The 27474-nt window shown below is 50.0% G+C and overlaps 1 protein-coding gene across 8 annotated transcripts in view; it reads right to left on the bottom strand.

Annotated features, from left to right (window-relative positions):
* Positions 1-27474, bottom strand: part of mus81 (MUS81 structure-specific endonuclease subunit) — a 202677-nt gene that overhangs the window by 48045 nt on the left and 127158 nt on the right. For 6 of the 8 annotated variants that reach the window (XM_073031287.1, XM_073031285.1, XM_073031284.1 and 3 more), the window contains exons 3-7: positions 13628-13761; positions 8563-8728; positions 7292-7390; positions 5871-5951; positions 4509-4597 (exon numbers count right to left, since the gene is read on the bottom strand). In XM_073031287.1, the coding sequence (XP_072887388.1) occupies positions 4509-4597; positions 5871-5951; positions 7292-7390; positions 8563-8728; positions 13628-13761 (569 nt within the window). Of the gene's footprint in view, positions 1-4508; positions 4598-5870; positions 5952-7291; positions 7391-8562; positions 8733-10911; positions 11115-13627; positions 13762-27474 lie in introns of those variants that run through there. The other 2 variants (XM_073031291.1, XM_073031290.1) reach the window with 2 other exon arrangements.

Genomic DNA, 27474 nt, shown 5'->3' on the forward strand with positions numbered 1-27474 from the left:
TACCAGGGAGCTGTCGATTTGTGGGAATATATGCCACAAGGAAAGGTTCATTAGGAGTTTGAGGAGGTTTGATATGTCGTTAAAAACTCCAGCAGATTTCTACAGGTATACTGCGGCCAGCATTATGGACTGTAGCTTTTGGACTTTGGATTGGGGTCTCTTTCTGCTGGGGGGGGAGAGTCTGTGCTTTTGTGGGCACGAAGGGGGTGTCGATGCTTTTGTTGCTGCCTGTGTGAAGGAAAGAGGAGTGGGGGTCTTCGCTGTTTCTATCATTCATTCTATGGGAGGGGGGGGGGTTTCTTGTTTCGTGGATGTTCGTGAGGAGTAAGAGCTTCAGGCTGTGTACCGTACACATTATAGACAATTTGTGCAGAAGTAGACCATTCGGCCCTTCGAGCCTGCACCGCCATTCTGAGATCATGGCTGATCATCTACTATCAATTCCCGGTTCCTGCCTTGTCCCCATATCCCTTGATTCCCCTATCCATAAGATACCTATCTCGCTCCTTCTTGAAAGCATTCTCCGACGTTAAACTGAGCCTCTGGTCGCATCAGCGTCTGGAGCGGAGGGGCCACTGCGCAGGATCGGGAAAAGCTGCAGACGGCTGTAAACTCAGCCAGCTCCATGGCGGGCACTAGCCTGCCAAGCATCCAGGATATCTCCAAGAGGCGATGCTTCAAAAAGGCGGCGTCCATCATTAAGGACCCCCATCACCAGGACGTGCCCTCTTCTCATTGCTACCATCAGGGAGGAGGTACAGGAGCCTGAAGGCACACAGTCAACGATTCAGGAACAGCTTCTTCCCCTCTGCCATCAGGGAGGAGGTACAGGAGCCTGAAGACACACACTCAGCGATTCAGGAACAGCTTCTTCCCCTCTGCCATCAGGGAGGAGGTACAGGAGCCTGAAGGCACACACTCAACGATTCAGGAACAGCTTCTTCCCCTCTGCCATCAGGGAGGAGGTACAGGAGCCTGAAGGCACACAGTCAACGATTCAGGAACAGCTTCTTCCCCTCTGCCATCAGGGAGGAGGTACAGGAGCCTGAAGACACACACTCAACGATTCAGGAACAGCTTCTTCCCCTCTGCCATCAGGGAGGAGGTACAGGAGCCTGAAGACACACACTCAACGATTCAGAAACAGCTTCTTCCCCTCTGCCATCAGGGAGGAGGTACAGGAGCCTGAAGGCACACAGTCAACGATTCAGGAACAGCTTCTTCCCCTCTGCCATCAGGGAGGAGGTACAGGAGCCTGAAGGCACACACTCAACGATTCAGGAACAGCTTCTTCCCCTCTGCCATCAGGGAGGAGGTACAGGAGCCTGAAGACACACACTCAACGATTCAGGAACAGCTTCTTCCCCTCTGCCATCAGGGAGGAGGTACAGGAGCCTGAAGACACACACTCAACGATTCAGGAACAACTTCTTCCCCTCTGCCATCTGATTTCTGAGTGGTCCATTAACCCATGAACACCACCTCACTATTTTTTGCATTAATTATTTTATATGTTTCTTATAGTGCCTTTGGTATATTTAATGTTTTACACAGTGCTGCTGCCACCAAACAACACATTTCACAACATATGTCAGTGATAATAAACTGATTTTCAAACTTGAGTTGGTTCCTCTGGAGATCTGAGGCCGAGGGGACCTTTGTAAGATTACGAGAGGAGCGAGTAGAGAAGGCAGCCGCTACCTTTCTCCCAGGGCCAAAAAATATCTACCGCGAAAGGGCAGGCACCGTACGAGTCAATTGCTACGTTTACACAGAGTGGGGGGTCCTCGCGCAGAGTCTGGCGGCTGGAAAGTGCTACTACAGAGTGGAAGCAGACATGAGAAGAATGTCTAAGAGGCTTTTAGACAGAGATGCGAACAGGCAGGGGACAGAAAGGTATAGAGCATGGATAATGAGACCTGCAGTTTGTGGTTAGCACAGACATTGTGGGCTGAAGGGCCTGATCCAATCCAATATTTAACACACTTACATTTCCAAAGCATTTGACAGAGGTATTATTAAACACACTGACAAAGCAACCAACCGTTTCCCCATTTGACATGGGGCTGGGAGCCCGCCAACGTTTGAGTGGGTATTTCTGTCAATCAGTGGGCTGGGTACACATAAGTGGGGGCTGAGGAGGGGGCAAGCAGAGGAGGGAATGGGGTAGGCGGAAAGATGGAAGGGGAAGTGGAGAGAGAAAGGGGGATGGGGAGAGGGGGTTGGGGTGAGGGGGAGGTGGGGCAGCAGGGGAGGGGAGGGGTGAGAGGGGAAGAGGAGGGGAGGAGGGATGATGGAAGGGGGAGGAGGGATGATGGAAGGGGGAGGAGGGGTGATGGAAGGGGGAGAAGAGGGGTGATGGAAGGGGGAGAAGAGGGGTGATGGAAGGGGGAGAAGAGGGGTGATGGGGAAAGGGAAGTGGGAGGGGAGGAAGGGGAAATGGGAGGGGTTGGAGGGAGGTGGACGTGTGAGGGGTGATGGATTAGGAGGGGAGGGCTGGAGGCAAGTGAAGGGGAGGGGGAAATGGTGGGGTAGAAGAAGGGGAAGGTGATGGATGGGGGCGGGGGAGTAGGGAGAGGGAGGAAGGGGGAGGGAGGAAGCGGGAGGGGAGGGGATGAAGAGGGGATGAGAGAGAGAAGTGTGTGGAGGGGAGGGGGATGGGGAACTGGGAGGGGAGGAATGGAGGTGGAACAGGAGGGGTTGGAGGGAGGTAGAGGTGGGTTAGGAGGGGAGTGTTGGAGGCAAGGGGAGGGGGAAGGGAGGGGGAAAGGGGAGAGGGAAAGGGGAGAGGGAAAGGGGAGAGGGAAAGGGGAGAGGGAAAGGGGAGAGGGAAAGGGGAGAGGGAAAGGGGAGAGGGAAAGGGGAGAGGGAAAGGGGAGAGGGAAAGGGGAGAGGGAAAGGGGAGAGGGAAAGGGGAGAGGGAAAGGGGAGAGTGAGGAAGGGGATGAGAGAGGAGTTGAACGAGGGAAAGGGGAGGGGGAGGGGGATGGTGGTGGGGAGGAGGGGGGGGTTGGAGGGAGGTGGGAGGGGGAGGGGAGGAGGAGGAAGAGGGAGCAAGGGGATGAAAGAGGTTGAGAGGGGGAAAGGGGAGGGTGGAAGGGGGTTGGAGGAGTGGAGGAGGAAGGGGTGTTGAGGGGGAGGGGTAAGTGATAGGGGAGGAAGGGTTGGAGGGGGGATGGGTTAGGAGGGGGAGGTTTGGAGGCAAGTGAAGGGGGAATGAGGGAGGGTGAATTAGAGGGGGAGGTGGAAGAGGAGAGGGGAGGGGAGGAAGAGGAGGAGGAGGGAGGAAGGGGAGGGGATGAGAGGTTGAGAGGGGAAAGGGTGAGGGTGGGAGGGGGATGGAGAGAAGTGGAGGGGGAAGGGGTGTGGAGAGGGTAGGGGTGTGGAGGGGGAGGGGGAAGTGGGAGGGGAGGAAGGGGAGGGGTTGGAGTGAGGTGGAGGTGGGAAGGGGGTTGGGTTAGGAGGGGAGGGTTGGAGACAAGTGAAGGGGGAATGAGGGTGAAGGGGAGGGGGAGGTGGAAGGGGAGGGGGAGGTGGAAGAGGAGAGAGAGGGAGAGGGAGGGATGAGAGAGGTTGAGGGGGGAGGGTGGAAGGGGATGGAGTGGAGGGGGAGGGGGAAGTGGGAGGAGAGGAAGGGAGAGGGACAGGGAAGAAAAGGGGATGAGAGAAGGGTTGAGCGGGGAAAGGGGAGGGGGAAACGTTGGAGGGAGGGGGATGGGTTAGGAGGGTGAAGTGGAGGGTGAGGGGGAGGAGGGAGAGGGGAGGGGTGAGGAGGGGAGGGGAAGACAGGAGGGGATGGGGAGGGGGCAGGTGAAAGGGGAATGGGAAGAAGGGGAGGGGGAGAAAGGGAGCAGGGGAGAAGGGTGGAAGGGGTGAGAAGGAGAGGGAGTGGAGAGAGGTGGGGAGAAGGGGAGTGTGTGGAAGGGGAGGAGGAAGAAGGGGAGGAAGGGAGGAGGGAGGAGGGGAGGAAGGAGGAGGGAGGAGGGATGAGGGATGAGGGGATGAGGGAGAAGGGGATGAGGGAGGAGGGGAGAAGAAGTGGAATGGGGTGGGAGCAGGGGCATGTTGAAAGGAGAGGGAGCAGGGTACATGGAGGTGGGGAGGCGGAGTGGCAGGTGGGAAGGGAAGAGACAGAGAAGGCCAAGGGCTTGCAGTGAAATGTCTGGGAGAGTGGGGAGGGTTGAGGGAGGTAAGTGAGGCATCATGGGGGGAAGAGAGCGGGACGGATCGGGTAGAAGGTGACAGGGAGAGGAGGGAACAGAATCAGAGGACACTTGGAAAAAGATGTGGAGGAGAGGGAAGAAACAGAAGAGTTGTTTCGGAAGGGAGAGGGCAGGGACACCAAAGGAGCTGGAGCCAGGGCCGAGAAACCTTACAGCACTGTCGAAGTGAGAAAGAGAATCGGACCACAAGGACGAGGAGTATTAAAAAACTGATGGGTCCAGAGGTCAGAACATTATGGACCAGAATCAAAGAGGAATGATCACTGCCCCGACACCTCGTCCTACCTGGCGGGGAACCCGGTCTTTATCACGAGGTCCTTCTGGATTAGAGCGCTGATTGACGACCATGCATTGTACCGGTAGCTTGCTTTAAACTGTTTAAAAAAAAAACAGCTTACAAGCAAGGCACAGACAGAACTGACGAAAGACTAGTTAAACTGAGGATCAGTGCGAGGGACTGGCCGTGTCAATGCCTGTCCGCGAGTCCTGGAGCTTCCTCCGTGGCGCTTCAGGAAGAAGGACCCTGGCCCCCTGCGTCATAAGGAGGGGTCCAGTCTCGGGTGGGGAGTTAGGGAGTTGCGAGCAGGTGTAAACATCCCTCTGTGTGTCTGCGCGTCTCACCTCAGCACCCAGGACACAGGTCAGCACGATGACCTCTGTAAGGAGTCCGAACGATCCACCCCGTGGAATGCATGGGGTTTCCCTCCGATTTCCTCCCACGGTGCAAAGGCCTGCCGGGTAGGCTAAATTGCCCCGTGATTAGGCTAAATTGCCCCGTGATTAGGCTAGGATTGAATCGGAGGATTGCTGGGAGGGCCTATTCCGCACTGTATCGCAAAATAAAATCAGGAAGGAGGCTTTGCTATGTTGGCGATACTTGCCCCCAGCCCATCCTTAGGTCGTTTTGGTTGTTAGCGCAAACAGCGCATTCCACCGTACGTTAGTGCACGCTTGGTACATAAACCGGAATCAGAGCGTGAAGACGTTTTAGGAACAGCTTCTGCCCCCCTCCGCCGTCAGATTTTTCTACGTCCCCAGGACCCACGAACACTACCTCACCGTTTCTGCACAATTTGCAAATGCGGAACCATTTGCAAAAGGGTGCACCGTTCTGCACAGGCGCCTGTGAATTTCTACAGGTGCACCGTGGAGGGTGTTCTGACCGGCTGAATCACTGCCTGGCGTGGCGGCTCCAATGCACAGAAGCGCAAGGGGGCTGTGGGGGGGGGGGGGGGTTGCAGACACAGCCAGCTCCATCACGGGCTCACCCCTACCCACCATCGAGGACACCTTCAAGGGACGGTGCCTCCTGAACGGCCCCCACCACCCGGGTCATGCCCTCTTCTCAATGCTACCATCGGGGAGGAGGTACGGGAGCCTGACTCAATATTTTAGGAACAGCTTCGTCCTGTCCGCCATCAGAGTTCTGAATGCTCCATGAACCTGCAAACACAACCTCGCTATTCCGCTGTTGCACTGCCTGAGCTTTCATTGTAACTTGGCGTTCTTTCTTAATGCCTTACCGCTGTAAGATTTCATGACAAACGTCAGCGACTCCGATTCTGGGAACGAGTTGAGGGCGGGCAGGAGGGGTGTGAGTGGGAGGCGCTGCGGTAACGCTGGGGAGGGGGGTTCGGCGCAACTCACGTGAGTAAAGGATATCCTGCACAGCGGCTGGGCTTTCCTCTGCAGTTCTCCCTTCGTCATGAAACCTCGATAACCCGGCTTCTGCACGGATCAGGACAGAGAGGGAGAGGGAGAGGGAGAGGGAGAGGGAGAGGGAGAGGGAGAGGGAGAGGGAGAGGGAGAGGGAGAGGGAGAGGGAGAGGGAGAGGGAGAGGGAGAGGGAGAGGGAGAGGGAGAGGGAGAGGGAGAGGGAGAGGGAGAGGGAGAGGGAGAGGGAGAGGGAGAGGGAGAGGGAGAGGGAGAGGGAGAGGGAGAGGGAGAGGGAGAGGGAGAGAAGCTCGTGGTCAGGCAGATTCGGACAGGGTTCAGTCACACAGCTACACAGCACAGAAACAACATGCTTGCAATGCAGTCAGGCCGCTCGGCCCCTCTACTACACGCCAGTGGTTCCATTCCACCCACACGTCCTGCCTCGCCGTCACACCTTTCACTGGAAAACTCTCCAGCCTCTCACACCTCCTCTGCTGCACCATGATGAGGACCAACATCCCACTCCATCAGGGTAGTCTCCAACCCGACGGCATGAACGTCGATTTCCCTAACTTCCCGTAATTTCTCCCTCCTCCCCGTCTCTTTTTCCAACCCTCATTCTGGCTCCCCTCTTTCCCTTTCTCTTGCCCTCACCTCCCTCTGGTGCCCCTCCTCCTTTCCTTTCTCCCATGGTCCAATCTCCTCTCCAATCAGATGCCTTTTTCTTCAGCCTTTTACCCTTTCCACCAATCAGCTCCCAGCTTCTCATGTCATCTCCTCTGCCCCACCTGGTCGCACCTACCACCTGCCAGCTTGTACTAAACACCCCCCCCCACCTTCTTATTTTAGCTTCTGCCCCCTTCCTTCCCCGTCCTGAAACATCCGACTGTTTATCCCCATCTACGGATGCTGCCTGACCTGCTGAATTCCTCCAGCATTTTGCGTGCCGCTCCCCTTACTCCAACCACGGTGGTGCTTTGCCATTGCACAGAACCTATACAGCGCAGAAGCAGGCCACTCGGCCCATCCACCCATGCTGACCAAGGTGCCTATCTGAACTGGTCTCACGTGCCTGCTTTTGGCCCAGATCCCTCTAAACCAGGGATTCCTGACCATTTTTATGCCACGGACCAATTCCGTTAAGCAAAGAGTCTGTGGACCCCCAGATCGGGAAGCCCTGGTCTAAATCTTTCCTGTCCAGGTCCCTGTCTGAGTGTCTTCTTCAGCAACCTTCTGGCAACGCGTTCCACGTACCCACCACCCAGCGCGTGTGGGGAAGTTGCCTTTTTCAATCTCTGCCCTACCGTTTGGGACTCTCTCGTTTTGGTGACTCTCCACCTGACCAGGTTTCACCCCTCGCGGTTCTATAAACCTGCGCCAGCGACGCCGCGCATGCCGGCCTCCTCACTTGCCTTGGCCTCTCTGTAGAAGGTCAGAAGGAGCGCGTACCCTCCCGAGCGCTTCTGCGGCTTGTAATCTTGCTCCTCGCGGTTCTCCGGGCGCCTCCTTTTCTGCAAGGGCAGAGGACAGGCGAGGGTTAGCGTGCAGTACCGAGTGGCTCCCTCCCCAACTCGCTGCATCGGAAACACAAGGGATCTCGCAGAAGCTGGAAATCTTGAACGACACACACAAAGTGGGCACCCCGGTTCTGTAGCTCGGGGGTGAGGGGGCGCGTTCTGGAACTCAGGGTTCAATTCAGGCACCGTAGAGTGTAAGGAGTCCTCCCCGGGGGGAATGTGCGGTCTTTCTCCACGTCCTCCATTCTCCTCCCACAGTGCAAGGAGGACCCGGAAGGGTAAATTGCCCCGTGATTAGGTTAGGGTTAATCGGGTTTGTCAGGGATCGATGGGGTGGAGTGGCTCGGAGGTCTGCACTGCATCGCTACATAGGCACATAAAATTCCGGAGGAACGCAGTGAACTGCTATGGAGGGGAATGAACAGGTGATGTTCTGAGCCAAGCCCCTTCAACAGGACTGGAAAGGAAGGGGGCTGAAGACGGGATAAGATGCTGGGGGCAGGGGAAGGAGTACCAGCTGGCAGGTGGGAGAGAGGGAGAGGGGAGTGAGAAGCTGGGAGGTGATTGGTGGAAGGAGGAGGAATCTGATAGGAGAATAGACCAAGGGAGGAAGGGAGGGAGGAGGGGTACCGGAGGGAGGCGATGGGCAGCTGAGGAGAAGGGGTGAGAGAAGAGCTAGAATGGGGAATGGAAAAATTACTGAAAAGTTAGAGAAATCTACGTTAATGCGTCACGCTGGGGGCTACTCAGGCGGAATCCTCCAACCCGAGTTTGGCCTCACTACGGCCGAGGTCAGACATGACAGAATGGGAATGGGAAGCCAAAGTGAAATGGGGGTGGGGGGAGTGGGAACAGCAGGAGATCGAGTCTCTTCCACCGGACGGAGTGAAGGTGCTCGACCAAACTGTCCCCCAGTCTACACCGGGTCTCAGTGATGGAGACGACGCCCCAGTGGAAACACCAGATATAGTCGATGACACTGAATGATGCTGCCTGGCTTGCTGACGTTTCTCCAGAAATTAAGAGTGTACTGTTCCAGCTGTATCAGTCACCCGACAATCGTGCACTATCTCACCGACCTCCGGCACCTCCCCCGAGCAAGAGAACATGCCTACGCCGGTGTTGCCGCCGATCGCCCATCTGGCCAGGCCAGCCCACGCACTCACTGAAGGGGAAGGTCTTTGCTCCACCGGGTCCTCCTCCTCAGACACGCTCTCCGCCGCCCAGCAGCCTGCTGCCTTCGTGGGCGACCCAGTGCTCGGTGTCCTCTTCCTCTGAGCCCACGCTGTGTTCATGGGAACTGGGGCGCAGGCGTAATGGATGGGGATGTCTCTACCTGGAACCAAGCAGACCAGAACCCTTTGTCGCTCATACACTGCAATAACTTTTGATTAGACTCATCTCACCTCTTAGTCTCTGCGTACACGTTAAATAATTTCCAGATTTCCTTTCAAAGTTGCAGCTCAATAAAACCCTGGCTGGACCACACGGAGTATTGTGCTCGGTTCTGGTCTCCTCATTATAGGAAGGATAGAGGAGATTTAACAGGAAGCTGCCTGGATTAGAGAGCATGTCTTATGAGGAAGGGCTGAGTGAGCCAGGGCTTTTCTCTTTGGAGCGAGGGAGGGTGAGAGGGGAGTTGATAGAGGTGTATTCGATTATCAGGTTCCTAAGGGGGTGGTAGTGGGGATAAGCTCCCACTACCTATAAAGTGCTCCAAATGGCGTGCGACTCTAACAGCCTCTGACAACCCAGTCCAACTCTTGGCCTTTACGTGTGGCTTGGCTACTAGGTCCGGCGGAACCGTTTCTACTGACAGGAGCAGGGGGAAAGGCCCTCGAAACCAGTTGCTTCGGGCAGGCGGGGCTCGTCAGCCTTGGACAGCAGCCCGCCTAGGAGAAGGAAAACTATGATATTAAACCTCTGCTCCATGGGAAAGGCCTCGGGAGTAAATCCGGAGCCGGGGTCCCTAAGGCAGTTTGATGTTGTTTACAACTTTACTCTGGCAGCCTCTGTGACGACTCTGGAGCCAGGCCGTATGGAGATACAGTGCACAATAGGCCCTTCAAGCCATGCCACTCACACCTCTGTTTTAGCCCCAACCGAGATCACGGGACAACTTACAATGACCTATTAACCTACCAACCGCTACATCGTTGGACCTTGGGAGGAAACCCGAGCACCTGTAGGAAACCCACAGGGTCACAGGTTTGAACGTACAGGCAGCAGCGGGAATTGAGCCCGGGTCGCTGGTACCGTGAAGCGTTGTGCTGACCGTGCTGTTCCGGTTTACAGCGGCCAATTACCTTTGGGAGGTGGAGGAAACATCCAGAGCAGCTGTATCGTAGCCTCTGGAGGCCAGGAGGTTCGAACCCGACCTCTGGCGCTCTGATGGGGGGGGGGGGGGGGGGGCTTTGGCGGGTTAATTGCCCCTCCCTCCCTACCAGTCCGTGGGCCCGGAATAGTATCCGGGGTTAGGCGGTGGCTGACGGTCACCACAGATTCAGTGAGCTGAACGACCTGTCTCTAAGTGTCTCTATGACTGGATGACGGAAACCCACGTGCCAGAGGCTGGGATTGAATCCAGGTCACTGAAGATGTGAGACAGCACCGGGAGGTGTCACCCCCAAATCCTGAGGTGTAACGGATACACCCACAAAGTAGTGGAGGAACTCAGCAGGTCAGGCAGCACCGAGACCCTTCTCCGGAAAGTGGAAAGGAAGGGGGCAGAAGCTAGAGGGAGTGCTAGGTGAGGGAAGGTGGTGGGAGGGGGAGATGAAGACAGAAGCTAGGAGTAAGGGGCTGAAGAAGGGGACAGTGACCACGGACATCAGCTGCATGTTGGAATGGTTGGATCATCTCTTTCTCCAAAGTCGACCCTTACAGAGTCCTTCAACACAGAAACCAGCCCTTCAACACCGACCATTGAGCACCCGTTTCCCCAATCTTCACCCAGGGTCTATGGTTCTCCGGCTAACTAATTGATGAAGCTCTCAGTGATTCAGGGATGTGGGAGAAAACCGAAGAGAACCCACGGGTACTCACGTGGTCACAGGGGAGAACCGGCACACTCCACACAGACAGCACCGGAGGGCGGGATCGAACCTGGGGCCTCTGGCGCCAAGAGACGGCGACTCTACCCGCTCACGGGGGTGCCCCAGGTCAACCGCGGATCTACAGATGTGCCCCTGCTGACCTCATCAACAGCACACTAAACGTGACGGCTATTACGGAGCCAGCAACCCAGGTTCAATTCCCGCCACCGTCTGTGAAACCCTTTTCCACCCGCGTTTCCTCTGATTTTCCCCCACAAGCCAAAGACTTGCAGGTTAGGGATAGAGAGTTGTGGGTGCGCTATGTTGGCGCTGGAAGCCTGGCGACACTTGCGGGCTGCCCCCAGCGCATACTCAGACTGCCTGTCGTCCATTTTTATGTTTCGATGTACATTGTGAAAAGTAAAGCTCATCTTAAAACCAGAGCTAATCTTTTTATTTTCAACAGGACCTAGTTCTCACCTCTGGGTCTGACACCAGTCCATCTTGTATTCCTGAGCTTACACTCACCCATGAAGGCAAACGTCCCATATCTCATAGGAAAGTACATGCTCCAGCACACAATCCTGCCCTCTTTGCCTCCCTTCCTGTCGTTGCGCACATAAAGTCTTAGCTGAGAGACTTAGCTGGTAGATATGAGGCAAGCTCTTTATTCGACAAAATGAGACATCGCAGGCATCATATTGAGACCCTTTCGGAGGAAGAGGCCTGCTCCACCCAACGCTACACGACACTTTACGTGCTAAAGATCAAAGGACAATTCCATATTTACAATGCATCCACAATGCTTTCTTTGAACTACACATACCTTTCACCCCTCCCGTTTCACACCCACGCTGCATATACTTAAATGCATTTTAATCAGCATTAACTGTGATTCACGGCTCTTAGGAACTCGTTGTTCAGAGCTGCATTTTAAATTTAATCTACAGTCCATATTCAGATTTGAAGATAGGTAACTGAGGTTACTTGTGATATTTACTAACCCCAAAAACACCCTAACACTCCCCTTTGCTGATCAGACAGGAGCCACCAGGAGGTAGAGGAATTAGGCCAATTATGGAAGATCATCAGGATTGTTACCATTGGGCGACTTTAACTTGCCCAATTTTGGCTGCGACTTCCTTCGTACAAGAGGCTCAGATGGGATAGCATTTCTTTGGTGCATCCAAGAGGCCTTCTTGAAACAGTTGGTGGGCAGTCCAACCAGGCAAGGGACTGACAGTGGCAGGGAAGTTGTTGTTGGATTTTCTTAGGGACTAGACTTATACAGATTTGGAAAAGGCCTGGCCTGATTAGGGACAGTCGGCATGGCTTTGTAAACTATAAATAAGTTTATATTCGTCACCCGTACCAGGGTACAGTGGCCGCCCACACAGATCTTTTCATTACATTCAGATAGTAGAAGGGAAAACAAGCAGATTTATGTGTTACAGTTACGGAGAAGGTGCAGGAAGGGCACACAATAAAGTGTATGGGTCAGAATGAGATAGATTGTGAGGTTAAGAGTCCATTTTATTGGACAAGGAAACCATTCAATAATTTGATAACCGTGGGGTAGAAGTTGTTTTTGAGCTGGTGGTACACGCTTTCAGGCTTTTGTATCTTCTTAGAGTGGGGCGAAGTGAGAACGTGCAGGGTGGGTGGGAGGTTTCTGATTAGGCTGGCTGCTTTACCCAGTCAGCGAGAAGTACAGACAGAGTCCGTGGAAGGGGGTCTGGGTTTGAGGATGTGACGAGCTGCGTCCACAACTCTCTGCGGTTTCTCTTAAAAGCTCCTTCCTTCCAAGCAGATAATCTGAGCAACAATTCTAGCTAGCTCCCCTCACCACCCCCTCTATCTATTACTTCAGTAAACATTTTAAACCACTTTTTATAATGCTGCCAACATTACAAAATAATATTTATGTTCTTATGCAAACTTTATTCCATACCTGTACTTTAACCTATAAATTCTTTTTACATTATAACTTTAATCATCATGAAATGGCTGTTGCTCGCTGGCGTTTAGGGCATTTTTCTGCTGTGTCCGTAACAACAATTTTATTTTACCAGTCTGGGTTGTTAGCCCTGAGCCCGGAGGACTGGTGAACCACTTCTAGTCGGGCCTCTACCCTTTGACCTGTTTGGCATGGATGACCCTATCATGATTCAAAGCAGAAAGCCCTGACTCCAGCCAGCATAGCTCTTAGAATTTTAATACTTTAGGTTTTTTGTTCAATGTCGTGCCAACACACCACAGCAAATTCCAAATACAAGTACAGGTGTGTCCCCCCGTTTTTCAAACGTTCACTTTACGACAACACGCTGTCACGAAAGACCTACATTAGTACCTGTTTTCACTAACCAAAGAGGATTTTCGCTTTTAAGAAAAAAAGACGCCTGCTTTATACGTGTGTTTACCCTGAGAAACACTACAATGACCGTGAAACCTTGTGCAGGTAGTTGTTTGCGCATGTGTGTACGTGCTGATTTTTTCCCTCCAAATCGACTTTGGCTCGTTGTCTTCCTGATTTTGATAAGTGAAACTACACAGTACATACAATATTTCTACTTTATATAGGCTGTGTATCTATCATATCATTCCTGCTTTTACTGTATGTTCGTGTTATTTTAGGATTTATGTGTTATTTGGTTTGATTTGGTAGGTTATTTTTTTTGGGGACGCTCAAAAATGTTTCCCATATAAATTAATGGTAATTGTTTCTTCGCTTTACGACATTTCGGCTTACAAACAGTTCCATAGGAACGTTCTACCTTCAGATTGCGGGGGAGACCTGTAAAAGTAATGGAGGAGCCTGGGGGTCAGAGGTTTGATGTTCTGGCTGCTGTGTCCGGGTGGGCGATCTGTTCGTTTTATTGCGAGGGAGAGGTTGGGCGGTTTGGGGATTTTGCGAGTTCTCTTTCTTTTTCTTTTTTGTGAGGAGGGAGCCTCAACAACTTCCATGGTTTTTCTGTATTTCATGACTATCTGGAGAAGGTGGTTGTCAGAGTTGTATTCTGTGTACACACTTTGATAATAAAATGAACCTCTGAAATAAAATTGGGTGGACTAGATGTACCAAGCCATGCTGCATCCCGATAGGGTGCTTTCTGTGGTGCATCTGTACAAATACGCGCGGTAGGTCGTGTCTTATGGGCTGAGAATATTTGAGGAGATGACGATGGTTTCCATATACCTACCATGCTCAGCGTAGTATTCGGCCAGTTTCTCATCCAGGCGATTACAAATCCCGTCGCCAAAGCCGTAGAGAATTCTCGCCTCCCTCCCGTTCCGCAGTGGCAATGGATACATGGTCAGCGAGCGGATGGCCTGAGTTGAAGATAAGCACAAATGACTGATCAGCACGAGACAGACAGATGGCCCGTGCCTACAGCTGACTGAGAACACAAAGTGGGAGAGTGCACCTGGGATCTTCATTTGTACGCGCTCCGAATGGTGCGGCTGCTGCCGAGCTCTACCCTAGTCACATCAGGTGGAGCCAGGCACAGACGCAACACAATCTCAGCTTGCACTGTCCCAGCACAGAGAGAGCTCGTTGCACACAATGGCACATGTGTACTCTCTATATTGTTTAAATGCCCACCCAGTACACATCCCCCACATCCCCTCAAACGCACCAATTCCAAACTGAACGCCCCACATGCTCAAATAACAGATGCCCTTAAACACCGTTCACTATTCCCAAACCAAACCCCCACACCCTTAAACAATCTACAATAACCCCAAACAGAACTCTCACACGCTTAAACAATATTACTATTCCCCAAACCAAACCCTCAGACCCATAAATAATACACCAATCCAAACAAACCCCCCTCACAACTGTAAATACCCCCAGTCAAAATGAAATATCCCCACACCATTAAATGCCACACCAGCCTCAAAAAAACATCTCAACCATAAATATCCACCCAGTCTGAACCAAACACCAGAACCCTTGAACACCTCACCCAGTCTCAACCAAATCTCCCCAATACCCTTACATACCCCAGCCAGACTATACCAAATCTCACCAACACCCTTAAATACACTACCCTGTCTAAACCAAACACCAGAACCCTTGAACACCTCATCCAGTCTAAACCAAACACCAGAACCCTTGGAACACCTAACCCAGTCTAAACCAAACACCAGAACCCTTGAACACCTCACCCAGTCTGAACCAAATCTGCCCAACACCCTTAAATACCCCACCCAGTCTAAACCAAACACCAGAACCCTTGAACACCTCACCCAGTCTAAATCAAATCTGCCCAACACCCTTAAATACCCCACCCAGTCTAAACCAAACACCAGAACTCTTGAACACCTCACCCAGTCTAAATCAAATCTCCCCAACACCCTTAAATAACCCAACCAGTCTAAACCAAACACCAGAACCATTGAACACCTCACTCAGTCTAAACCAAACACCAGAACCCATGAACACACCATCCAGTCTAAACCAAACACCAGAACCCTTGAACACCTCACACAGTTTAAACCAAATCTCCCCAATACCCTTAAATACCCCACCCAGACTAAACCAAATCTCCCCAACACCCTTAAATACCCCACCCAGTCTAAACCGAACACCAGAACCCTTGAACACCTCACTCAGTCTAAACCAAACACCAGAACCCTTGAACACCTCACCCAGTCTAAACCAAACACCAACACCCTTGAACACCACATCCAGTCTAAACCAAACACCAGAACCCTTGAACACCTCACCCAGTCTAAACCAAACACCAGAACCCTTGAACACCTCACCCAGAATAAACCAAATCTCCCCAAAATCCTTAAATACACCACCCAGTCTAAACCAAATCACCCCAACACCTTTAAATACCCCACCCAGTCTAAACCAAACACCAGAACCCTTGAACACCTCACTCAGTCTAAACCAAACACCAGAACCCTTGAACACCTCACAGTCTAAACCAAATCTCCCCAACACCCTTAAATAACCCACCCAGTCTAAACCAAACAGCAGAACCCTTGAACACCTCACCCAGTCTAAACCAAACACCAGAACCTTTGAACACCTCACCCAGTCTAAACCAAACACCAGAACCCTTGAACATCTAACCCAGACTAAACCCAATCTCCCCAAAATCATTAAATACACCACCCAGTCTAAACCAAACACCAGAACCCTTGAACACCTCACTCAGTCTAAACCAAATCTCCCCAACACACTTAAATACCCCACCCAGTCTAAACAAAACACCAGAACCCTTGAACACCTCACACAGACTAAACCAAATCTCCCCAATACCCTTAAATACCCCAACCAGACTAAACCAAATCTCCCCAACACCCTTAAATACCCCACCCAGTCTAAACCAAACACCAGAACCCTTGAACACCTCACCCAGTCTGAACCAAATCTCCCCAACACCCTTAAATACACCACTCAGTCTAAACCAAACACCAGAACCCTTGAACACCTCACACAGACTAAACCAAACACCAGAACCCTTGAACACCTCACCCAGTCTAAACCAAACACCAGAACCCATGAACACTTCACCCAGTCTGAACCAAATCTCCCCAACCCCCTTAAATAACCCAACCAGTCTAAACCAAAAACCAGAAACCTTGAACACCACACACAGACTAAACCAAATCTCCCCAAAACCCTTAAATACCCCAACCAGACTAAACAAAATCTCCCCAACACCCTTAAATACCCCACCCAGTCTAAACCAAACACCAGAACCATTGAACATCTCACACAGTCTGAAACAAATCTCCCCAACACCCTTAAATACACCACCCAGTCTAAACCAAATACCAGAACCCTTGAACACCTCACCCAGTCTAAACCAAACACCAGAACCCATGAACACTTCACCCAGTCTGAACCAAATCTCCCCAACCCCCTTAAATAACCCAACCAGTCTAAACCAAAAACCAGAACCCTTGAACACCTCACTCAGTCTGACCCAAATCTCCCCAACAGCCTTAAGTACCTCACCCAGTCTAAACCAAACACCAGAACTCTTGAACACCTCACCCAGTCTAAATCAAATCTCACCAACACCCTTAAATAACCCAACCAGTCTAAACCAAACACCAGAACCCTTGAACACACCACCCAGTCTAAACCAAACACCAGAACCCTTGAACACGTCACACAGTTTAAACCAAATCTCCCCAACACCCTTAAATACCCCTCCGAGACTAAACCAAATCTCCCCAACACCCTTAAATACCCCACCCAGTCTAAACCAAACACCAGAACCCTTGAACACCTAACTCAGTCTAAACCAAACACCAGAACCCTTGAACACGTCACACAGACTAAACCAAATCTCCCCAATACCCTTAAATACTCCACCCAGACTAAACCAAATCTCCCCAACACCCTTAAATACCCCACCCAGTCTAAACCAAACACCAGAACCCTTGAACACCTCACTCAGTCTAAACAAAACACCAGAACCCTTGAACACCTCACCCAGTCTAAACCAAACACCAGAACGCTTGAACACCTCACACAGTCTAAACCAAATCTCCCCAACACCCTTAAATACCCCACCCAGTCTAAACCAAACACCAGAACCCTTGAACACCTCACCCAGTCTGAACCAAATCTCCCCAATACCCTTAAATACCTCACCCAGTCTAAACCAAACACAAGAACCCTTGAACACCTCACTCAGTCTGAACCAAATCTCCCCAACACCCTTAAATACCCCACCCAGTCTAAACCAAACACCAGAACCCTTCAACATCTCACACAGTCTAAACTAAATCTCCCCAACACCCTTAAATACCACACCCAATCTAAACCAAACACCAGAACCCTTGAACACCTCACCCAGTCTGAACCAAATCTCCCCAATACCCTTAAATACCTCACCCAGTCTAAACCAAACACCAGAACCCTTGAACACCTCACTCAGTCTGAACCAAATCTCCCCAACACCCTTAAATACCCCACCCAGTCTAAACCAAACACCAGAACCCTTGAACATCTCACACAGTCTAAACTAAATCTCCCCAACACCCTTAAATACCACACCCAGTCTAAACCAAACACCAGAACCCTTGAACACCTCACCCAGTCTAAACCAAACACCAGAACACTTGAACACCTCACCCAGTCTAAACCAAATCTCCCCAACACCCTTAAATACCCCACCCAGTCTAAACAAAACACCAGAACCCTTGAACACCCCACCCAGTCTAAACCAAACACCAGAACCCTTGAACACCTCACCCAGTCTGAACCAAATCTCCCCAATACCCTTAAATACCTCACCCAGTCTAAACCAAACACCAGAACCCTTGAACACCTCACTCAGTCTGAACCAAATCTCCCCAACACCCTTAAATACCCCACCCAGTCTAAACCAAACACCAGAACCCTTGAACATCTCACACAGTCTAAACTAAATCTCCCCAACACCCTTAAATACAACACCCAGTCTAAACCAAACACCAGAACCCTTGAACACCTCACCCAGTCTAAACCAAACACCAGAACCCTTGAACACCTCACACAGTCTAAACCAAATCTCCCCAACACCCTTAAATACCCCACCCAGTCTAAACAAAACACCAGAACCCTTGAACACCTCACCCAGTCTAAACCAAACACCAGAACGCTTGAACACCTCACACAGTCTAAACCAAATCTCCCCAACACCCTTAAATACCCCACCCAGTCTAAACCAAACACCAGAACCCTTGAACACCTCACCCAGTCTGAACCAAATCTCCCCAATACCCTTAAATACCTCACCCAGTCTAAACCAAACACCAGAACCCTTGAACACCTCACTCAGTCTGAACCAAATCTCCCCAACACCCTTAAATACCCAACCCAGTCTAAACCAAACACCAGAACCCTTGAACATCTCACACAGTCTAAACTAAATCTCCCCAACACCCTTAAATACCACACCCAGTCTAAACCAAACACCAGAACCCTTGAACACCTCACCCAGTCTAAACCAAACACCAGAACACTTGAACACCTCACCCAGTCTAAACCAAACACCAGAACCCTTGAACACCTCACACAGTCTAAACCAAAACTCCCCAACACCCTTAAATACCCCACCCAGTCTAAACCAAACACCAGAACCCTTGAACACCTCACCCAGTCTAAACCAAACACCAGAACCCTTGAACACCTCACACAGTCTAAACCAAATCACCCCAACACCCTTAAATACCCCACCCAGTCTAAACCAAACACCAGAACCCTTGAACACCTCACCCAGTCTGAACCAAATCTCCCCAATACCCTTAAATACCTCACCCAGTCTAAACCAAACACCAGAACCCTTGAACACCTCACCCAGTCTAAACCAAACACCAGAACGCTTGAACACCTCACACAGTCTAAACCAAATCTCCCCAACACCCTTAAATACCCCACCCAGTCTAAACCAAACACCAGAACCCTTGAACACCTCACCCAGTCTGAACCAAATCTCCCCAATACCCTTAAATACCTCACCCAGTCTAAACCAAACACCAGAACCCTTGAACACCTCACCCAGTCTAAACCAAACACCAGAACACTTGAACACCTCACCCAGTCTAAACCAAACACCAGAACCCTTGAACACCTCACACAGTCTAAACCAAATCTCCCCAACACCCTTAAATACCCCACCCAGTCTAAACCAAACACCAGAACCCTTGAACACCTCACCCAGTCTGAACCAAATCTCCCCAATACCCTTAAATACCTCACCCAGTCTAAACCAAACACCAGAACCCTTGAACACCTCACTCAGTCTGAACCAAATCTCCCCAACACCCTTAAATACCCCACCCAGTCTAAACCAAACACCAGAACCCTTGAACATCTCACACAGTCTAAACTAAATCTACCCAACACCCTTAAATACCACACCCAGTCTAAACCAAACACCAGAACCCTTGAACACCTCACCCAGTCTAAACCAAACACCAGAACACTTGAACACCTCACCCAGTCTAAAACAAACACCAGAACCCTTGAACACCTCACACAGTCTAAACCAAATCTCCCCAACACCCTTAAATACCCCACCCAGTCTAAACCAAACACCAGAACCCTTGAACACCTCACGCAGTCTGAAACAAATCTCCCCAACACCCTTAAATACCACACCCAGTCTAAACCAAACACCAGAACCCTTGAACTCCTCACCCAGTCTAAACCAAACACCAGAACCCTTGAACACGTCACACAGACTAAACCAAATCTCCCCAATACCCTTAAATACCCCACCCAGACTAAACCAAATCTCCCCAACACCCTTAAATACCCCACCCAGTCTAAACCAAACACCAGAACCCTTGAACACCTCACCCAGTCTAAACCAAACACCAGAACCCTTGAACACCTCACACAGTCTAAACCAAATCTCCCCAACACCCTTAAATACCCCACACAGTCTAAACCAAATCTCCCCAACACCCTTAAATACCCCACCCAGACTAAACCAAATCTCCCCAACACCCTTAAATACCCCACCCAGTCTAAACCAAACAACAGAACCCTTGCACACCGCACTCAGTCTAAACCAAACACCAGAACCCTTGAACACCTCACCCAGTCTAAACCAAACACCAGAACCCTTGAATACCTCACCCAGTCTGAACCAAATCTCCCCAATACCCTTAAATACCTCACCCAGTCTAAAGCAAACACCAGAACCGTTGAACACCTCACTCAGTCTGAACCAAATCTCCCCAACACCCTTAAATACCCCACCCAGTCTAAACCAAACACCAGAACCCTTGAACATCTCACACAGTCTAAAATAAATCTCCCCAACACCCTTAAATACCACACCCAGTCTAAACCAAACACCAGAACCCTTGAACACCTCACCCAGTCTAAACCAAACACCAGAACCCTTGAACACCTCACCCAGTCTAAACCAAACACCAGAACCCTTGAACACCTCACACACTCTAAACCAAATCTCCCCAACACCCTTAAATACCCCACCCAGTCTAAACCAAACACCAGAACCCTTGAACACCACACCCAGTCTGAACAAAATCTCCCCAACACCCTTAAATACACCACTCAGTCTAAACCAAACACCAGAACCCTTGAACACCTCACACAGACTAAACCAAACACCAGAACCCTTGAACACCTCACCCAGTCTAAACCAAACACCAGAACTCATGAACACTTCACCCAGTCTGAACCAAATCTCCCCAACCCCCTTAAATAACCCAACCAGTCTAAACCAAAAACCAGAAACCTTGAACACCACACACAGACTAAACCAAATCTCCCCAATACCCTTAAATACCCCAACCAGACTAAACCAAATCTCCCCAACACCCTTAAATACCCCACCCAGTCTAAACCAAACACCAGAACCCTTGAACACCTCACCCAGTCTGAAACAAATCTCCCCAACACCCTTAAATACACCACCCAGTCTAAACCAAATACCAGAACCCTTGAACACCTCACCCAGTCTAAACCAAACACCAGAACCCATGAACACTTCACCCAGTCTGAACCAAATCTCCCCAACCCCCTTAAATAACCCAACCAGTCTAAACCAAAAACCAGAACCCTTGAACACCTCACTCAGTCTGACCCAAATCTCCCCAACAGCCTTAAGTACCTCACCCAGTCTAAACCAAACACCAGAACTCTTGAACACCTCACCCAGTCTAAATCAAATCTCACCAACACCCTTAAATAACCCAACCAGTCTAAACCAAACACCAGAACCCTTGAACACACCACCCAGTCTAAATCAAACACCAGAACCCTTGAACACGTCACACAGTTTAAACCAAATCTCCCCAACACCCTTAAATACCCCTCCGAGACTAAACCAAATCTCCCCAACACCCTTAAATACCCCACCCAGTCTAAACCAAACACCAGAACCCTTGAACACCTAACTCAGTCTAAACCAAACACCAGAACCCTTGAACACGTCACACAGACTAAACCAAATCTCCCCAATACCCTTAAATACTCCACCCAGACTAAACCAAATCTCCCCAACACCCTTAAATACCCCACCCAGTCTAAACCAAACACCAGAACCCTTGAACACCTCACTCAGTCTAAACAAAACACCAGAACCCTTGAACACCTCACCCAGTCTAAACCAAACACCAGAACGCTTGAACACCTCACACAGTCTAAACCAAATCTCCCCAACACCCTTAAATACCCCACCCAGTCTAAACCAAACACCAGAACCCTTGAACACCTCACCCAGTCTGAACCAAATCTCCCCAATACCCTTAAATACCTCACCCAGTCTAAACCAAACACCAGAACCCTTGAACACCTCACTCAGTCTGAACCAAATCTCCCCAACACCCTTAAATACCCCACCCAGTCTAAACCAAACACCAGAACCCTTGTACATCTCACACAGTCTAAACTAAATCTCCCCAACACCCTTAAATACCACACCCAATCTAAACCAAACACCAGAACCCTTGAACACCTCACCCAGTCTGAACCAAATCTCCCCAATACCCTTAAATACCTCACCCAGTCTAAACCAAACACCAGAACCCTTGAACACCTCACTCAGTCTGAACCAAATCTCCCCAACACCCTTAAATACCCCACCCAGTCTAAACCAAACACCAGAACCCTTGAACATCTCACACAGTCTAAACTAAATCTCCCCAACACCCTTAAATACCACACCCAGTCTAAACCAAACACCAGAACCCTTGAACACCTCACCCAGTCTAAACCAAACACCAGAACACTTGAACACCTCACCCAGTCTAAACCAAATCTCCCCAACACCCTTAAATACCCCACCCAGTCTAAACAAAACACCAGAACCCTTGAACACCCCACCCAGTCTAAACCAAACACCAGAACCCTTGAACACCTCACCCAGTCTGAACCAAATCTCCCCAATACCCTTAAATACCTCACCCAGTCTAAACCAAACACCAGAACCCTTGAACACCTCACTCAGTCTAAACCAAACACCAGAACGCTTGAACACCTCACCCAGTCTAAACCAAACACCAGAACCCTTGAACACCTCACACAGTCTAAACCAAATCTCCCCAACACCCTTAAATACCCCACCCAGTCTAAACAAAACACCAGAACCCTTGAACACCTCACCCAGCCTAAACCAAACACCAGAACGCTTGAACACCTCACACAGTCTAAACCAAATCTCCCCAACACCCTTAAATACCCCACCCAGTCTAAACCAAACACCAGAACCCTTGAACACCTCACCCAGTCTGAACCAAATCTCCCCAATACCCTTAAATACCTCACCCAGTCTAAACCAAACACCAGAACCCTTGAACACCTCACTCAGTCTGAACCAAATCTCCCCAACACCCTTAAATACCCCACCCAGTCTAAACCAAACACCAGAACCCTTGAACATCTCACACAGTCTAAACTAAATCTCCCCAACACCCTTAAATACCACACCCAGTCTAAACCAAACACCAGAACCCTTGAACACCTCACCCAGTCTAAACCAAACACCAGAACACTTGAACACCTCACCCAGTCTAAACCAAACACCAGAACCCTTGAACACCTCACACAGTCTAAACCAAAACTCCCCAACACCCTTAAATACCCCACCCAGTCTAAACCAAACACCAGAACCCTTGAACACCTCACCCAGTCTAAACCAAACACCAGAACCCTTGAACACCTCACACAGTCTAAACCAAATCACCCCAACACCCTTAAATACCCCACCCAGTCTAAACCAAACACCAGAACCCTTGAACACCTCACCCAGTCTGAACCAAATCTCCCCAATACCCTTAAATACCTCACCCAGTCTAAACCAAACACCAGAACCCTTGAACACCTCACCCAGTCTAAACCAAACACCAGAACGCTTGAACACCTCACACAGTCTAAACCAAATCTCCCCAACACCCTTAAATACCCCACCCAGTCTAAACCAAACACCAGAACCCTTGAACACCTCACCCAGTCTGAACCAAATCTCCCCAATACCCTTAAATACCTCACCCAGTCTAAACCAAACACCAGAACCCTTGAACACCTCACCCAGTCTAAACCAAACACCAGAACACTTGAACACCTCACCCAGTCTAAACCAAACACCAGAACCCTTGAACACCTCACACAGTCTAAACCAAATCTCCCCAACACCCTTAAATACCCCACCCAGTCTAAACCAAACACCAGAACCCTTGAACACCTCACCCAGTCTGAACCAAATCTCCCCAATACCCTTAAATACCTCACCCAGTCTAAACCAAACACCAGAACCCTTGAACACCTCACTCAGTCTGAACCAAATCTCCCCAACACCCTTAAATACCCCACCCAGTCTAAACCAAACACCAGAACCCTTGAACATCTCACACAGTCTAAACTAAATCTCCCCAACACCCTTAAATACCACACCCAGTCTAAACCAAACACCAGAACCCTTGAACACCTCACCCAGTCTAAACCAAACACCAGAACACTTGAACACCTCACCCAGTCTAAAACAAACACCAGAACCCTTGAACACCTCACACAGTCTAAACCAAATCTCCCCAACACCCTTAAATACCCCACCCAGTCTAAACCAAACACCAGAACCCTTTAACACCTCACGCAGTCTGAAACAAATCTCCCCAACACCCTTAAATACCACACCCAGTCTAAACCAAACACCAGAACCCTTGAACTCCTCACCCAGTCTAAACCAAACACCAGAACCCTTGAACACGTCACACAGACTAAACCAAATCTCCCCAATACCCTTAAATACCCCACCCAGACTAAACCAAATCTCCCCAACACCCTTAAATACCCCACCCAGTCTAAACCAAACACCAGAACCCTTGAACACCTCACCCAGTCTAAACCAAACACCAGAACCCTTGAACACCTCACACAGTCTAAACCAAATCTCCCCAACACCCTTAAATACCCCACACAGTCTAAACCAAATCTCCCCAACACCCTTAAATACCCCACACAGACTAAACCAAATCTCCCCAACACCCTTAAATACCCCACCCAGTCTAAACCAAACAACAGAACCCTTGAACACCTCACCCAGTCTAAACCAAACACCAGAACCCTTGAATACCTCACCCAGTCTGAACCAAATCTCCCCAATACCCTTAAATACCTCACCCAGTCTGAACCAAATCTCCCCAATACCCTTAAATACCTCACCCAGTCTAAAGCAAACACCAGAACCGTTGAACACCTCACTCAGTCTGAACCAAATCTCCCCAACACCCTTAAATACCCCACCCAGTCTAAACCAAACACCAGAACCCTTGAACATCTCACACAGTCTAAAATAAATCTCCCCAACACCCTTAAATACCACACCCAGTCTAAACCAAACACCAGAACCCTTGAACACCTCACCCAGTCTAAACCAAACACCAGAACCCTTGAACACCTCACCCAGTCTAAACCAAACACCAGAACCCTTGAACACCTCACACAGTCTAAACCAAATCTCCCCAACACCCTTAAATACCCCACCCAGTCTAAACCAAACACCAGAACCCTTGAACACCACACCCAGTCTGAACAAAATCTCCCCAATACCCTTAAATACCTCACCCAGTCTAAACCAAACACCAGAACCCTTGAACACCTCACTCAGTCTGAACCAAATCTCCCCAACACCCTTAAATACCCCACCCAGTCTAAACCAAACACCAGAACCCTTGAACATCTCACACAGTCTAAACTAAATCTCCCCAACACCCATAAATACCCCACCCAGTCTAAACCAAACACCAGAACCCTTGAACACCTCACCCAGTCTAAACCAAACACCAGAACCCATGAACACTTCACCCAGTCTGAACCAAATCTCCCCAACCCCCTTAAATAACCCAACCAGTCTAAACCAAAAACCAGAACCCTTGAACACCTCACTCAGTCTGACCCAAATCTCCCCAACAGCCTTAAGTACCTCACCCAGTCTAAACCAAACACCAGAACTCTTGAACACCTCACCCAGTCTAAATCAAATCTCACCAACACCCTTAAATAACCCAACCAGTCTAAACCAAACACCAGAACCCTTGAACACACCACCCAGTCTAAACCAAACACCAGAACCCTTGAACACGTCACACAGTTTAAACCAAATCTCCCCAACACCCTTAAATACCCCACCGAGACTAAACCAAATCTCCCCAACACCCTTAAATACCCCACCCAGTCTAAACCAAACACCAGAACCCTTGAACACCTAACTCAGTCTAAACCAAACACCAGAACCCTTGAACACGTCACACAGACTAAACCAAATCTCCCCAATACCCTTAAATACTCCACCCAGACTAAACCAAATCTCCCCAACACCCTTAAATACCCCACCCAGTCTAAACCAAACACCAGAACCCTTGAACACCTCACTCAGTCTAAACAAAACACCAGAACCCTTGAACACCTCACCCAGTCTAAACCAAACACCAGAACGCTTGAACACCTCACACAGTCTAAACCAAATCTCCCCAACACCCTTAAATACCCCACCCAGTCTAAACCAAACACCAGAACCCTTGAACACCTCACCCAGTCTGAACCAAATCTCCCCAATACCCTTAAATACCTCACCCAGTCTAAACCAAACACCAGAACCCTTGAACACCTCACTCAGTCTGAACCAAATCTCCCCAACACCCTTAAATACCCCACCCAGTCTAAACCAAACACCAGAACCCTTGAACATCTCACACAGTCTAAACTAAATCTCCCCAACACCCTTAAATACCACACCCAATCTAAACCAAACACCAGAACCCTTGAACACCTCACCCAGTCTAAACCAAACACCAGAACACTTGAACACCTCACCCAGTCTAAAACAAACACCAGAACCCTTGAACACCTCACACAGTCTAAACCAAATCTCCCCAACACCCTTAAATACCCCACCCAGTCTAAACCAAACACCAGAACCCTTTAACACCTCACGCAGTCTGAAACAAATCTCCCCAACACCCTTAAATACCACACCCAGTCTAAACCAAACACCAGAACCCTTGAACTCCTCACCCAGTCTAAACCAAACACCAGAACCCTTGAACACGTCACACAGACTAAACCAAATCTCCCCAATACCCTTAAATACCCCACCCAGACTAAACCAAATCTCCCCAACACCCTTAAATACCCCACCCAGTCTAAACCAAACACCAGAACCCTTGAACACCTCACCCAGTCTAAACCAAACACCAGAACCCTTGAACACCTCACACAGTCTAAACCAAATCTCCCCAACACCCTTAAATACCCCACACAGTCTAAACCAAATCTCCCCAACACCCTTAAATACCCCACACAGACTAAACCAAATCTCCCCAACACCCTTAAATACCCCACCCAGTCTAAACCAAACAACAGAACCCTTGAACACCTCACCCAGTCTAAACCAAACACCAGAACCCTTGAATACCTCACCCAGTCTGAACCAAATCTCCCCAATACCCTTAAATACCTCACCCAGTCTGAACCAAATCTCCCCAATACCCTTAAATACCTCACCCAGTCTAAAGCAAACACCAGAACCGTTGAACACCTCACTCAGTCTGAACCAAATCTCCCCAACACCCTTAAATACCCCACCCAGTCTAAACCAAACACCAGAACCCTTGAACATCTCACACAGTCTAAAATAAATCTCCCCAACACCCTTAAATACCACACCCAGTCTAAACCAAACACCAGAACCCTTGAACACCTCACCCAGTCTAAACCAAACACCAGAACCCTTGAACACCTCACCCAGTCTAAACCAAACACCAGAACCCTTGAACACCTCACACAGTCTAAACCAAATCTCCCCAACACCCTTAAATACCCCACCCAGTCTAAACCAAACACCAGAACCCTTGAACACCACACCCAGTCTGAACAAAATCTCCCCAATACCCTTAAATACCTCACCCAGTCTAAACCAAACACCAGAACCCTTGAACACCTCACTCAGTCTGAACCAAATCTCCCCAACACCCTTAAATACCCCACCCAGTCTAAACCAAACACCAGAACCCTTGAACATCTCACACAGTCTAAACTAAATCTCCCCAACA

Source organism: Hemitrygon akajei, chromosome 28, assembly GCF_048418815.1.
Source record: "Hemitrygon akajei chromosome 28, sHemAka1.3, whole genome shotgun sequence".
NCBI lineage: Eukaryota > Metazoa > Chordata > Chondrichthyes > Myliobatiformes > Dasyatidae > Hemitrygon > Hemitrygon akajei.